The sequence below is a fragment of the Chiroxiphia lanceolata genome, chromosome 18 (assembly GCF_009829145.1).
Source record: "Chiroxiphia lanceolata isolate bChiLan1 chromosome 18, bChiLan1.pri, whole genome shotgun sequence".
In the NCBI taxonomy this organism is placed as follows: Eukaryota; Metazoa; Chordata; class Aves; order Passeriformes; family Pipridae; genus Chiroxiphia; species Chiroxiphia lanceolata.
In genome coordinates, this window is record NC_045654.1 from 9,102,856 (window position 1) to 9,116,284 (window position 13,429).

At 48.0% G+C, this 13,429-nt stretch overlaps 1 protein-coding gene across 3 annotated transcripts; it reads right to left on the bottom strand.

Annotated features, from left to right (window-relative positions):
• Positions 1 to 65: 65 nt before the first annotated feature.
• RNF34 (ring finger protein 34) lies at positions 66 to 13,385 on the bottom strand. Of its 3 annotated transcripts, none has more exons than XM_032705542.1 (7): positions 13,219 to 13,385; positions 12,440 to 12,517; positions 5,503 to 5,721; positions 3,773 to 4,162; positions 3,397 to 3,450; positions 2,951 to 3,152; positions 66 to 1,871 (listed from the first exon to the last, which is right to left on the bottom strand). In XM_032705542.1, the coding sequence occupies exons 3-7, from the start codon at positions 5,704 to 5,706 to the stop codon at positions 1,684 to 1,686; spliced, it is 1,038 nt and encodes a 345-aa protein (XP_032561433.1). In that variant the 5' UTR covers positions 5,707 to 5,721; positions 12,440 to 12,517; positions 13,219 to 13,385; the 3' UTR covers positions 66 to 1,683. The 3 variants fall into 3 exon arrangements, with proteins under 3 accessions (XP_032561433.1, XP_032561432.1, XP_032561430.1); XM_032705541.1 differs by having other exon boundaries at positions 12,440 to 12,536; XM_032705539.1 differs by lacking the exons at positions 12,440 to 12,517; positions 13,219 to 13,385 and adding an exon at positions 8,341 to 8,392.
• Between the last annotated feature and the right edge of the window lie 44 nt (positions 13,386 to 13,429).

Consider the following 13,429-nt stretch of genomic DNA (forward strand, 5'->3'; position numbering starts at 1 on the left):
TATTAAAGCCTGAGCAGAGTAATCACCACTTCCAGGGCTGGTTAAAAAAAAGAGACAGAGGCTGGTGGAGCCCATCACCAATCTTTATTAAGCTTGAGTGGCTAATGAGCAGCATGGAAATAACACCGAGGGCATGTCTGTCTTCATTAGCCCCCCTGCTGGACAGACTCCAGGAATTAAGTACCATTAAAAAGTTACTTCTAAAAAATAAAGCCATTGAGAGGTTTGCTCCCTTCTGAAAAATACCCAGCAGAGCTTGGAGCTGTGTTTGGTGTGAGAAGGAGCAACTTTCTCTCTTTCACACCAACTTAACTGTCCACAAAAAGCAGAGCCAGTGCCAGTGCAGCAGAGGGACAAGTCCTCAGGTCCTACAGTTCTAGCAAAGCCCAGCCCTGACTCTGGTACTTTGCTGGCACATGGCAAATCAAAACAGAAACTGTTCCTATGTTAATCAACTTAAAGAATAACTGTACTGGAGATACAGGGTCCTTCTTCACCTCTTTTTTTACAGAGAACTTAACCAATCTGTCATGGCCAAGCTTGGCCACAGGGATCCTCATGGATCGCCAAGAGCAGCTACCCTTGCCCCTCTGTTCCCCAGGTACTCACAGATATCCTACAAGGACCACCACACTTCCTGCTCCAAGAGAACCTGCACCTGTGCTGATGCTACAAAGCCCAGCTCAGCTCTGGGCCAAGGGCTGGCAGCAACACAGGGCCCCCAGCAGCCCCTGGGAAGCTGGTTTTGGTGACTCAGCCTTGGGTGAAAGTCTCTGAACAGGAGGTTTTTAAACAAAACCTGTTTCCTTTCCCTGCTCCCAACTGCCCCCTCCCCAGTTAAGGTTAGTAATGCCACACATTCCACGTTAGCAGCAGGAGGTGGTGACCCTGATCAGTGTTCACAGTAACAGGCTGTCGGCACATGGAATACAATCATCACAGAGTAATAGTTACAACAGGCATGAATGGATTAAGGACCACACTAATATGGTTTGCTAGAATACCCCTTTTAAAAAATATATTTTCTTCCTAAACCCAAACCCACCCAGTAACTGGTTTTTGGAGCCCACCTGGCAGAGCCCTGTGCAGCCCCTGAGCCCTGCAAAGTGACGGAGTGTTTTGTACATTGACAGAGAACAGCCAAGACAGCACATTGTGTCATGACAGACATTCAGAAGGAGCAATCGGCACAAAGCCAGATTGCTTAAGGGCTTCTGTGCAGGTACAGTTCATGGCAGTGCTTCCTACAGCCATGCCCGACCCCGGCACCGTGTCGGGACAGGTACATTCTAGAGTTAGAGAAAAGCTGAATATTCAACTGATATATTCATTGCTTCTAATGCACTAAGAACACCACAGGCTATCACAGGCTCAAGCAGAGGTGCTTGCTGACCACTTGCCGAGTGCTGAACATGTAAGGAGATTCTTCAGAAGAGAGCAAGAACTGTTGTAAACAGTTTTGACTCCAACAGTCAACAACAGGGTGATCGGGTCAGCGGGGCAGCGCCAGCCCTGCACACGGGTCTGGCCTCGGCCTGCCCAGCCCTGCCCTGCAGGAGGGGGGTAGAAAAAACTTTCACAAACTCCAGAACCTGGTGCTCAAGTGGCCATGTTTAACTGAGAACTAAGGAGCTGAGGGCTGCAGGGGCTTGGCCCTGCTGCCCACGGGGAGCCGGGGCTGGCTTAGGACTTGAAGACGTGCACGGCGCGCACGACGTACTGGCGGCAGATGGGGCACTCGCTCATGCGCTTCCCGCACTTGGTGCAGGTGACCATGTGGCCGCACTCCAGCAGCACGCAGTCGATCACCGCGTCCATGCAGATCCGGCACAGGTTGTCGTCGTCCTCGTTCAGCTGCATCTTCTCACCCTCTGAAACCCAACAGAGATGGGTCAGGCCCCTGGGCCCTGCAGGACCGGGGCAGTTCCAGCCCGGCCACGCTCCACTCCCGTGCTGCTCCCTCCTCACAACAGTTTTTCTAATCCCCAGCTAAGAATTAGTCTCTATTCCTCCAAAAGCACTACAAAGTCCCTCAGTGAACATCCCCCTATTTAGCTCCATTCTTTAAACTCAGAAAGCCATTTTCAATTCAGAATATAATGACTGAAATAACATGCTGGATTAAAATTCAGAGCATGTTGGTTTTCTGTCCCAGAGCTCAGTGTTTGGCAGAACATTTTCCTCAGAAGATTAAACACAATAATAATAAAGCAGACTAAGAAGTGGAAGCCCTAAGTAGGCCATAAAGGTGGCAGAACTGAACAAAACATGTCAGGTTTCGTTGCAAATAGCCAACATCCTCATCAATAATTGAATGTTCCATCAGACCATGGTGAAAAAACTAAAAATCCTAAGTTTAAAGATTTTTTTTTTTTTCAAGCTTTGTCTGTGTGAGCAGGAGTTGGTCTGGGGATATTCTGTAACCACACAAGTGAAAGACTCCAGCTGCTGAGTGGAACAGAAGAACAACCCCAGTCACTGAGCTGCAGCCACAGAACCACCTCGCCATGAAAACATGGACTCAGACCAAACCACTTGGACTTTTGCCACTGTAGCTTTTAATTCTGCTCTGCAGTGACAGAGCTGAACTGCCCTGGCCTGCACAGCTGAGGAGCAGCTCTGGCTAATGCCCTCTGAAACCCAGCGAAGCACATGGAGGTGCCAAGTTTCATGTTCTCTGAGGAACCGGTTCTCAGTTGTGCAATTTTATCTTCCCTGTGAAAGCTGAGCTCTCCAGGCTTTGGAAAAGAGTCTCAGAAAAACCAGCACAACCCTGGAAAGCTTCGTTTAATTACTAGAGCCATGTTCAGCTACTCTAGGGGCACCTTGCATTGCTAAAACCCACTTTCCAGGCGTTCCCAGTCAGACACCAAGTCCTGCTGGCAGAACCAAACACCAGAAACCAGAAAACGCAGAGTCTTAAGAAAGTGAGAACAAAGTATAAACCTACGTGTCTTGTGGTTTTCCTCGCTCTCTCTGTACAGTCTGCTGACTTTTTCCACAAGTTCCCACTTCTCACAGCATCCTGAGTAGTTGACAAAGTTACAGGCCAGTATTTCCTTCAGCTGCCGAACACTCAACCCTTCGATGTCTTCCAGGCTTGAAATGTCGGACAGCGACGCCCTCGCTCGCTTCCTGGACAGTCCAGGGGTCTGAAACACATCAGTTGTATGGTTTTATTGTCCTGATAAGCTCAGAGCCCCACATTTGGAGCTACATGAGGCTGCAGCAGCTTGGCTAAAGTTTAATTATTTTCTAAGTGAGTATGTGCAGACATTCATTGCCTGACACGGCGAACTCTGGAAGAACCAGAGCATGAGGCTAAATGCTGAGAGATCTAAACACTTCATGGTGTCACATGCCAAAAATCTATTCTTTGGATAGTTCATCTCTCACCTGCTCTTCTGCACTTTCTTCTTCTTCGTTATTTACAGATGTTTCCGTTTGGCCCTGTGTACAAAATGAAACTATTCAGAATAAAAACACATTATTCCCTTATAAAACACTTTTCTTCGTACCAAGGTGATCACAGGTGACGATGACATTCCGAAGTTTCAGTTGCTACCAATCAGTACTGGTTTAAGTCACCTCTAACCTAAACTAGGAACCTTTCCTAGTAGTCTGCTGGTTTCAGGTGTGAGATACAAAAGGTGTTTTTCCTGCCCCTCCAAACTGTACCAATTGGTGTTTTATTTTAAATCGATGCAGAACTTCAAAAACAAACCAAAAAAACCCCCCAGTGCTACACCATTAAACATGGCAATTACTGTACCCGTGAAGGTGTTCCACTTCCTGTGCTTCCCCTTCTGTTTGCAAGTTCTCCTGGATTGGACATGGATACAGACATGGAAAAGGGATGAGTAAAAAACCCCGAGGTCTGTGAGCGTGACGAGCGCAACCTGCCAGCGTCCATGTCCTGCTCCGACCCCAATCCGTGGTGGCACAGCACCAGATCCACCAGGTCTTCCTTCTCCCTGCAGGTGTCTGTTGGGATGTTCCTGAGAATCAGGTACTGACGCAGATCCTTCACTTTCAATCTCATTAGCTGAGGTCGCTGGAAGGCTGTTTCTTGCAGCAAGTGACAGGTGGAACATCTCCGGAGGTTCTCTTGTGAGACTGAACAAACGGAGCAAAAATCCTTCTTGCAGTCACAGCACATGTGCTAAAGGGAAAGGAAACAGCCATTCAGCTGTTGGTCACAGAAAACAAATCCAGGCCCTGCTCCTTCCTTCTCCAGGCTACGGAATTTACTATTTGTTTTTCCACTGTCAGTTGTGACATATGGAATTTTTAAGATTTAAGTCCAGAAAACTGCCCTGTCAGACAGTCTTGCAGGGGCTCCAAGGCAGTGCCTCGCTTTTGCGGCAATACTGAAGCTGATATGAAATCTCAGTTAAAAACATTAAGAATAAACAAATGAATAAAGTACTCAAGTTGTAGTTTAACCAACAAACAAAGCTGAAACCAATTTTATGGTCTGTTAAAACACTTCTGGATTTACTGTTGCTGCTCTTATCATGTGTAAAAAAAAGAGTATAACCCCCAAACTTTAAAGAACTTCTCAACTTCTTCCTCAACTGATTCCCAGAATGCAAAGTAGGCTTCGGATGTGATGAATCACATGGTAGGGAAATACTCCCAAATGCCCAGATGTCATTTCTGAAGAGAGCTTTGTTCAAAACACTCACAATACACAAAAGCTGGAATAGACAAGACTGTCAGCATTTCATCTGCTGTGAACAAACCCAAACTCTCTGAGGCTTTCAGGATTTTAGGAAATTAATATCAGCTTCAGAAAACATCCCTACACAACACTTGATTCAACAAAGAGTCTGCCATGTGATCAACAGGACACCCAGGAAGGGGGGAAACAACACACAGATGGAGGGAAGAGGCTTCACAATCATCTGAAAGAGCTGCCGAGGATTAGGTCACTGAGGGGATAAAATGACGAGCCTGGACAGCTGTGGCACACAGAAATAATATTAATAATCTCTATTTTATTTATCTGCATTAACCCACCTGCCTGTCTCCCAAAGAAGCAACAGGCTGTTGGACCACAACAGCTTCTAAAGCTGGTTAGGAAACAACCAGAACTGCACTAGGAATTCCCAGAAAGAGGCTGTGATACTGTACTGTGAGTTTTTACCTTTTCCACCACGCAGTTTGTCCTTTCCAGTACTCAACCACTGTGTTTGGTGCCATCTTCAAAACCAGATCTGCTTTAATGTTCAAGATCCTGAAGCCAACACATTTGTATCTCACAAATGAGAGTCTGTTAATTTCCAGGTCAGCCCAGATCCAACGTGTCACTGACTAATGAACATGAGACCTCTTAACTTCTAATCCTGGCTGACAGTAATTTCCTGTGACCTCAGAACAAGGCACTTCCTCCCTCCCTGGATTTCTGCCTTCGTTTTCTGAGAAACACACACTCATCTCCCAGCATGCCACAGATTAGTTCATAGGGTAAAAATACAATGTAATAGGAAATATACTCACTTTTTTCCTAAAAACTGAGAAGGAAAGTCCACAGGCTTTGCAGACAATGTTAGTGCTGGCTGCAGCTGGAGCTGGATATGCTGAGAAGTCTGTACTTGGTGTAAACCTGAATGGGCCAGCACCTCCCCCAAATCCAGCCTGCTGGCCACGCACTGCGCCCGTCCCCATGACTTCATTCAGCAATCCGCAGCAGGAAGCCCACATGGAAGTAGCTCCCGCCTGGAAACATCAAGAAGCAAGAGCAGAAAATTAATATCTGAAGGCCCCCATCAGATGTGACTTTGCTACTGAGGAGCTGCTTCACTCCATCTGTCGTCAGCCCGGAAGCATGTGGTGTGAATTCCCAGAGCACCAGGAATCCTGTGACAGCCCCACGAGCTCCACTCCAGCTGAAATCCAAAGTGGGAAAGATTTGCCTCTGAGAGGCCAACGCAGGCACAGGGAGCTCACATTCACAACTCCTTTTCCAGCAGAATTCCCCACGAGAAGAGTCAGGAATTCGAGGAGGTGACACAGAGCAAGGAAGGAGGAGACTGACGGGCTGTAGTAGGTGAGGGGCAAACCCCGAGAGGCAGAAACAGCGATTTCTCATGATTAATGCAGAGCTGTCCCTGCAGGATCTGCTCCAGAACTAATCCAGCTCCTGTATGACTCACAACAAAACTCTCTCTAAAAAAACATTCCTGGGGTTTAAACTTGAAAACCAATCTTCGTTAGAAGCTAATTACAGTCTGGTTTCACTGAGAGGCAAATGCTGTTCAAGACTTCCCTGAAGCCCCTTGTTTTGTTGCCTTACAAAATGCCTAACAAGAACTAAAACAACTTTAAATGACCTTATTCTCTCTTGACTGGATTTCAGTTTTGAGTCACACAGTCTTAAAACACTACAAAAAATCCTAGACACATAAAAAAAAGCGCTACTTTTTATCCTTGAAAGCCTTTAGTGCTGGATTCTCTATCAAAAATGCACATTCTACTCAGAGGCGGAATTTGGACTCCAAGCTGTTCAGGTCACATGTTTAATCACTGTCAGGTGGCTCCCTGAAACCTGCTCAAAAAAAAAAAGGAGGGGTAAACAATCACATCAGGTTCTCTCTGGAAGGAAGCTGAGGGGTGCAACTTCCTATAAACATAACTATTTTTTCATCTTTTTTTTCCCTTAACAGTTGTTCTCTTTTTCATTCTAGAGCAACCTCTTTTTGTTTCCCCAAAGTACAAAGACAGAAAATAATTGCTTTTGAGACTTGTAATTCTTGCTGTGAAGCCCAAATCAACCAGAACAGGCACATCAGCTCAGTGACGTGGTGCTGTAACTCCTGTAGTAACTAATTTCTATATGAAATCCAATCCTCAAACTAAGGCTTGTTTTTTACTTCTCAATAATAAAAACAGAAAACAGATCAATATTAATTTTTCCTGGATAAAACAAGTTACACATAATTATCCTAGTTTATTAGGCAAGAGGAATTAACTTTCCAGAAACAGAACCTGAAAACCAATGACTTAATTCATCAGAGCTCCGAGTTTTAAAACTTGAGACTTTTGAAAAATACTTTTTCTCACCTTCAGAGAAAGCCACATACAAATACCAGAAAAATAAAACAATGAACCCAAAGAGTCTGTCAAAATTCAACTCATTTCCTCACACAACTGTGGTCATTTTGGGGGGTCAAGGCAGCAGCAGAACACTCAATGACTAAAGGGACATGAGATATTTGCTACCACAGCCCCTGCCTGAGGGTTTCACACCTGCTTCTTAGACCTATTTTATTCCAGAGCCTGTAACAACTGCTCAGACATCACTGTCAACACTAAATAAATATAGTTTTAGGAACTTTTCGTTACCCACTTTGGACGCATGAATGTTGTTAGTATGAAACAGAGAATCTCTTTATCTTACTGCCAACCACCACTCAGTCATTTTAAGGTTTAAGATAGGGCTACCTGGGCAGCATTAATTTTCTCCTTAACCTATCTACACCACCCGTGGATTCCTCCTATGCCCTCAGGTCATTAACTGATAATTGAATTACAGAGTCTAGACTCTTCAGATTGCTCTGCAAAAGAAACGAGACCGTGCTGAAAGGCACCAACACAACACACAAATGAGACACGGTAAAACAAAAACTCCCTCCCTCGAGAATCACTTAAAACGCTGCCAACTTCTGCACCAAAACCACCACTCTCCACTTCCATATTCTCTCCTCGCCAGCTGCCATCGAGCATCCTCTCTCTCCGCACCTTATGTGCGTCCTATAGGGGCAAAACACTGCGTTGCAACTTCTCTGCGGCTGTTTCTGGCTGCCAGGGTGTTACCTGAGGAGGATTCCAGCTGAGAAAGGCAGCTGAGCCGGGAGGGCGAGCGCTGTCCCCCACACACCTGCGCAAGCAGGGGGTGCTACCAGAGCAGCGGGACAGCAGCGGAAGGGATGCATTTTTAATTATTTTTAACTGAAACTTCCTCTTTCGACCCTCCCTTAGACCAAGCAAAGCTTTTCCCCCTGACAGCACGACAGCCCCGGGAGCCTCGGGAGCGCCCCGGGGTCCGGCAGCCCCCGCTGTGCCCCTCTCAGGCCCAGCCCGGGCCCTGCCCGGCTGCTGACTCAGCACAAGGCGCGGGGGCCCCTCCGCTCGGCGGGGCCGGCGCGGCCGCCCCTCACAGCGGGACGGCGGCCGCGGCCTGAGGGGAGGCCCGGCCCGGACATCCTACGGGGGGCCCGGCCCCGTCACCCTCCGCTGTTCGACCCCTCCTCCCTCCCTCCCTCCCTCTCTCCCCGCAGAGGGAAAGGCGCTCTCCTCGCCGGACAAAGCCCCTCACCCTCACGGTTCCCCCCTCACCTTCATGGCCGCTCCCGCCGCTCCAGCGCCGCCGCCGCCCCCGCCCCTCCCGGCCCCGTCGCCCGGCCGCTCGGAGGGCGGGCCCTGCCGCCGCGCCGCACGACGATTGGCTGCCGCGCCGCCGCGCCGCGCGCCCATTGGCTGCGCAGCCCCAACGGCAAGCGGGAGCGGCCAATAGGAGCAGGGGACGAGACGGTGATGGGCGGGGCAAGGAAATGCCCCGAGCGGGGCCGGGACAGGAGGGAGGGAGCGGGGGGAACCGACGGTGGGACTGTGGGGTCCGGGGGCACCGATGGTGTCACTTATAGTGGGACAGCTCGTGGCTCCGATGGTGGCACCAAGGTGACCCTGCCCCTCCAGTCGACCCTGGCGAGGCACTCCTGGAGTGCTGTGTCCGGTTCTGGGCTCCTCAGGATGAGACAAGTTTCTGCTGGAAAGGGTCCAGCAGAGGCCACGGAGATGCTGAAGGGACTGGAGCATCTCCCTTATGAGGAGAGACTGGGGAAGCTGGGCCAGGTTAGTCCGGAGAAGGCTGAGGGGGATCCCAGCAATCCATATAAATACCTCCAAGGGGTGTCAGAGGATGGTGCCAGACCCTTTCCAGTGGTGCCCAGTGACAGGATGAGGAGCAGTGGCCATAAACTGAAACACGAGAAGTTCCACCTCAACATGAGGAAGAACTTCTTTCCATGGAGGGTGGCAGAACCCTGGAGCTGCCCAGGGAGGGCATGGACTCTCCCTCTCTGGAGACATTCCAAACCCACTTGGACATGTTCCTGTGTCACCTGCTCCAGGTGACCCTGCCTCGGCAGGGGGGTTGGACTGGATGACATCCAGAGGTTCCTTCCAACCCTAACGACCTTCCCCTATCCCAGGTTGCTCCAAGCCCTGTCCAACCTGGCCTTGGACACTTCCAGGGATGGGGCAGCCACAGCCTCTCTGGGCAACCTGTGCCAGGGCCTCACCACCCTCTGAGTAAGGAACTTCCTCCTAACATCTAACCTAAATCCACCTCTTTCAGATTTATTCTACCAAGCCCTTTGGTGATAATCTTTAAATACGAGAAAAGAAGGTTTATTATTTAAAAATCCACTTCCAGTGAGCTTCTAGATGCCATTATTTTTTTCCCTAGGCTGTGAATGGGATATATATATAAATAATAACCATAGGTTGTAGGGACAAAAAGCTTTTAACCAGAAGATTACATTAAAGAAACCCCAGCAGTACGAACCCCACCAAGGCTTTGGGAAAGCTTTACATAAGAACACACAGGGCCAAAAGCAAGGGAGGCCTTTGCCAAAAAGAGGAACAGACAAAAGTGGCTGAAAATAAAAATGGCCCACAAATCAAATTTACCCCTACAAAGGGTTGGATACAGTCTGCTGATTTCTGCAGAAAGGATCTATTTTTGGAGCAAGTCAGATACAAGAACTGAGTCAAAAAAATCAGTGTGTAATTGCCACGTGAAGGACACAGTCCTGGCAGCTTTAGGAGTAGGAGCAGGTACTTCACACAGTCCAACTTCTGGATTTGCACTGACACCATGTTTTATTTCAAAATCAGGTCACCTTTTTTTGGAAATTCTTATGCTCCTCAACAAGCTTCAGATGTGCTCTGAACTTTTACACATGGTTTAATAAAAATGTCATTTTTTTCCAATAATAGCTTGCAATTTTAGTCAAAGCAACTGAAAAAATAGAAAAGCCTTGTGAATACACTGTTGGAACAAGATATGGCACACTCCCCACATTTCTCATGCAAGAGATTGCTTGAAGACACCTTCAGAAGTATCAGTGGAGTTTGGTTTTAAAAACTTCTGTGTCATCTAAACTCTGTCTATTCGGATTCACCTTGAACTACCAAACTATACACATATTTTTGTTAATAATCTTACATTAAAGCATAAGAGCTCCATGCAGTCACTGTAACAGGGTAAAAGCTGCCCCACAGATGATCCAAACCAAGCAAAACCCAACATTTTCCCTTTCTCTCTGTTAAGGACTTGCCAAAAAACAATCCTCCCAAGCACAGATGTTTTAGGGAGTAACGTGGGCCTGACAGAGCTGAGATCTGGTGACTGTGCTGGCAGCTGCACCTGCCACTCCTGCCTTAATTCGGGCAGATCTTGATGAATCATATTCTTAACATGTGATTTGAGATCACTTTTACTGCATTTGCCTAAATTGTAACCACGTCGGTGGTTTTTAAACAAGGATCTTTAACTCTGCCGGCTACTCCGTGGGTGAAAAGGAGCACTTGGAGAGGTTCTATTAATAAGACTTGCCCTCACTGAGCCTTCTGGGTCGTGCCAAAGCAGCATTAAAAGATTTCAATCTATTACTGCGAGATGTCCCACTTACTTCTGCCACCAAGTAACAAGTGGTGGTGCCTCGCTGCGGCTCCGTAATCTCCCGTGCTTTTACACATCACCAGAGAGAGAGGTACAGAAGGGATTCCTCCCAGGAATGTTAATTTGGGTTTAACAATCTGCAAAATTTTATAGTAAAGTTAAAAAAGACAAACTTAATTTCAGGTTGGATGTTAACCCCCATAGGAGGAGTCACAGAATCACAGAATGGTTTGGGTTGGAAGGGACCTTAAAGACCATTTAGTTCCAAACCCCTCTAGTGGAAGGGACACCTTCCACTAGCCCAGGTTGCTCTAAGCCCCATCCAACCTGGCCTTGGACACTTCCAGGGATGGGGCAGCCACAGCTTCTCTGGGAAACCCGTGCCAGGGCCTCACCACCCTCACAGGGAAGATTTTTTCCTAACATCTAATCTAACTGAACTCTCTGCAGTGTGAAGTCGTTCCCCTTTGTCCTGTCACTCCAGGCCTTGTCAAAAGTCTCTCTTCATCTTTCTTGTAGCTCCCTTCAGGTACTGGAAGGCCACAATTAGGTCACCCCAGAGCCTTCTCTTCTCCAGGCTGAACAATCCCAATTCCCTCAGCCTTTCCTCACAGCAGAGCTGCTCCAGCCCTCTGATCACCTTGGTGGCCTCCTCTGGCCTCACTGCTGGACACAGCACTGCAGGTGAGGTCTCAGAGGAGCAGAGCAGAGGGGCAGAATCCCCCCCTTGACCTGCTGGCCACACTCCTTTGGATGCAACCCAGGACACAACTGGCTTTCTCATTATAGTTTTCACTTTGCCATTATGATATTTACTTTTTCTAGAGACACACAGCACTGTGGAACTACCTGTGAGAAGGTTTTCAGGCTGCAGAGACTTGGTTCAACAGATTCAGCACAGAAATGGAAGGATCCCCAATCTCAGACAGAGGCCATTTCCTGTTTGAGGAGCTCAGGGATGTTACTCAAGGGCTATTTTAGGTAAGATAGAAGATGACTTTTTCAACTCTGTTACCTAATCTTGAATTTAATGTAACCAACATCACCTCTCACTGCTTATTTGGAATTTGGAGGGCTGGTTTTTAGGCGTTTGAGCTCATTTAAATAGACTTTAAAAGTGTATTCTGAGTGTTCTTTGTACCACGCACTGAAGGATTGTCAGCAGAATTCACACTTCAGCTTCAGAGCCTTGCACAGAAACATCAGAACCAGATGTTTGCCATTTCCTTTCTCCTCCCAGCTCTGCACAAGCTGCTGCAGGCCAGCCTTTATCTCATCTCCCTCCCCTCCCTGCCCAGCCACGCCACCAGTTCCGTGTTTCCACCCAAAGCCATCGTGCTTTATTTTCAGGAAATGTCAGCAAATTGACCTTTGTAACATAATAGCTGGAGTTACTTCCCGGGTTTTATATTCAGATATAGTTCAATGAGTTCATTGAGGGCTGGGAAACGATCACTAATTACGCCAGCAGCAACTAACTACAATGTTAAGTTTCTTAAATGTAAATGTATTCTAGAAAATTACTCCCCACTTGATTTGCCTCCTCCTCCCCCTCTCACCACCCCCAGGCATGAATCAGGAGCAGAGCAACGAAATCCCCGGGGACATGCAGATGTATAATAACACTGAGTTTTGTTTTGCTCTCACTTACAAAAATGAGAACTATTATAATAATTGGAGTATTTTCTTTGGGAATACGATGCCTTAATGAAGTACTTTAAACAACTTATTGAGAAAATAAAAACTTACATGTGGAAACGTCTTTGTTGCATCACAATTAACTTGCAAATCCAAACAGGGGTGAATTCAGTCCGTGGTGTTCTCTGTCTGTAACATGGAAACACTCCTGTCAGAGCAGAGAGAATATGTATTGGATAGGTAGGTTCATGTAAATTTTACTGTATAAAAGATGTAACTTTTTACTCCTTGGGATGCTTGATTTCTGGAAAACTCCACCTTGCACCCCGTGTAGAACAAACGATGTTTCTGTTCTAAATTCAGACTCTGTGTCTGTGTTTAGAGAGCTCCTAAAATTGGCAGTAGCCCCACCAAGCCACTGCCTGTGGTCACCTCTGCCTCACCTGGTACAAGTGTGGCCATCTCTGGTAATCACAGAATCACTGAGTCATTATAGCTGGAAAAGACCTCAAAGATCATCAAGTCCAACCTGTGACCGATCACCACCTTGTAAACTCAGCCATATTGCAAAGTGCCACATCCACTTGTATCCCAGGATTCAGTTGCTCACTGCCAGCTCACATTGAGTCTTCCGTCAGCCATCACCCCCAAGTCCTCCTCCGAAAGGACACTCCACACTCTCTCCAGGCAGCCTGTTCCAGTGCACAGTCACTCCTGACGGGCTGTGGCCGCCCCACAGCCCAGGACCATGGCTCCCCACAGCCCATGGTCACGGCTCCTCACAGCCCGTTGCCATGGCTCCTCACAGCCCGTTGCCATGGCTCCTCACAGCCCATGGTCACAGCTCCTTACAGCCTGTTGTCACAGTTCCCCACAGCCTGTGGCCATACCTCTCCACAGCCCGTTCCAGAGCTCTGCAGAGCCCGTCCCATGGCTCCCCATAGCCCGGGGTAGCCCTGGGGAAGGAGCCCCAGGGCGACGCCTCGAGGCCTTCTCTCCGCGGCCACTTCTCTCCCCGGAACGTCTCTCCCGCGCTCAGAGCGCCGGACCGTCCCCCCAGTGCCGTCGCACAGCTTCCCCCATTCCTCCCCTCCCGCCCCT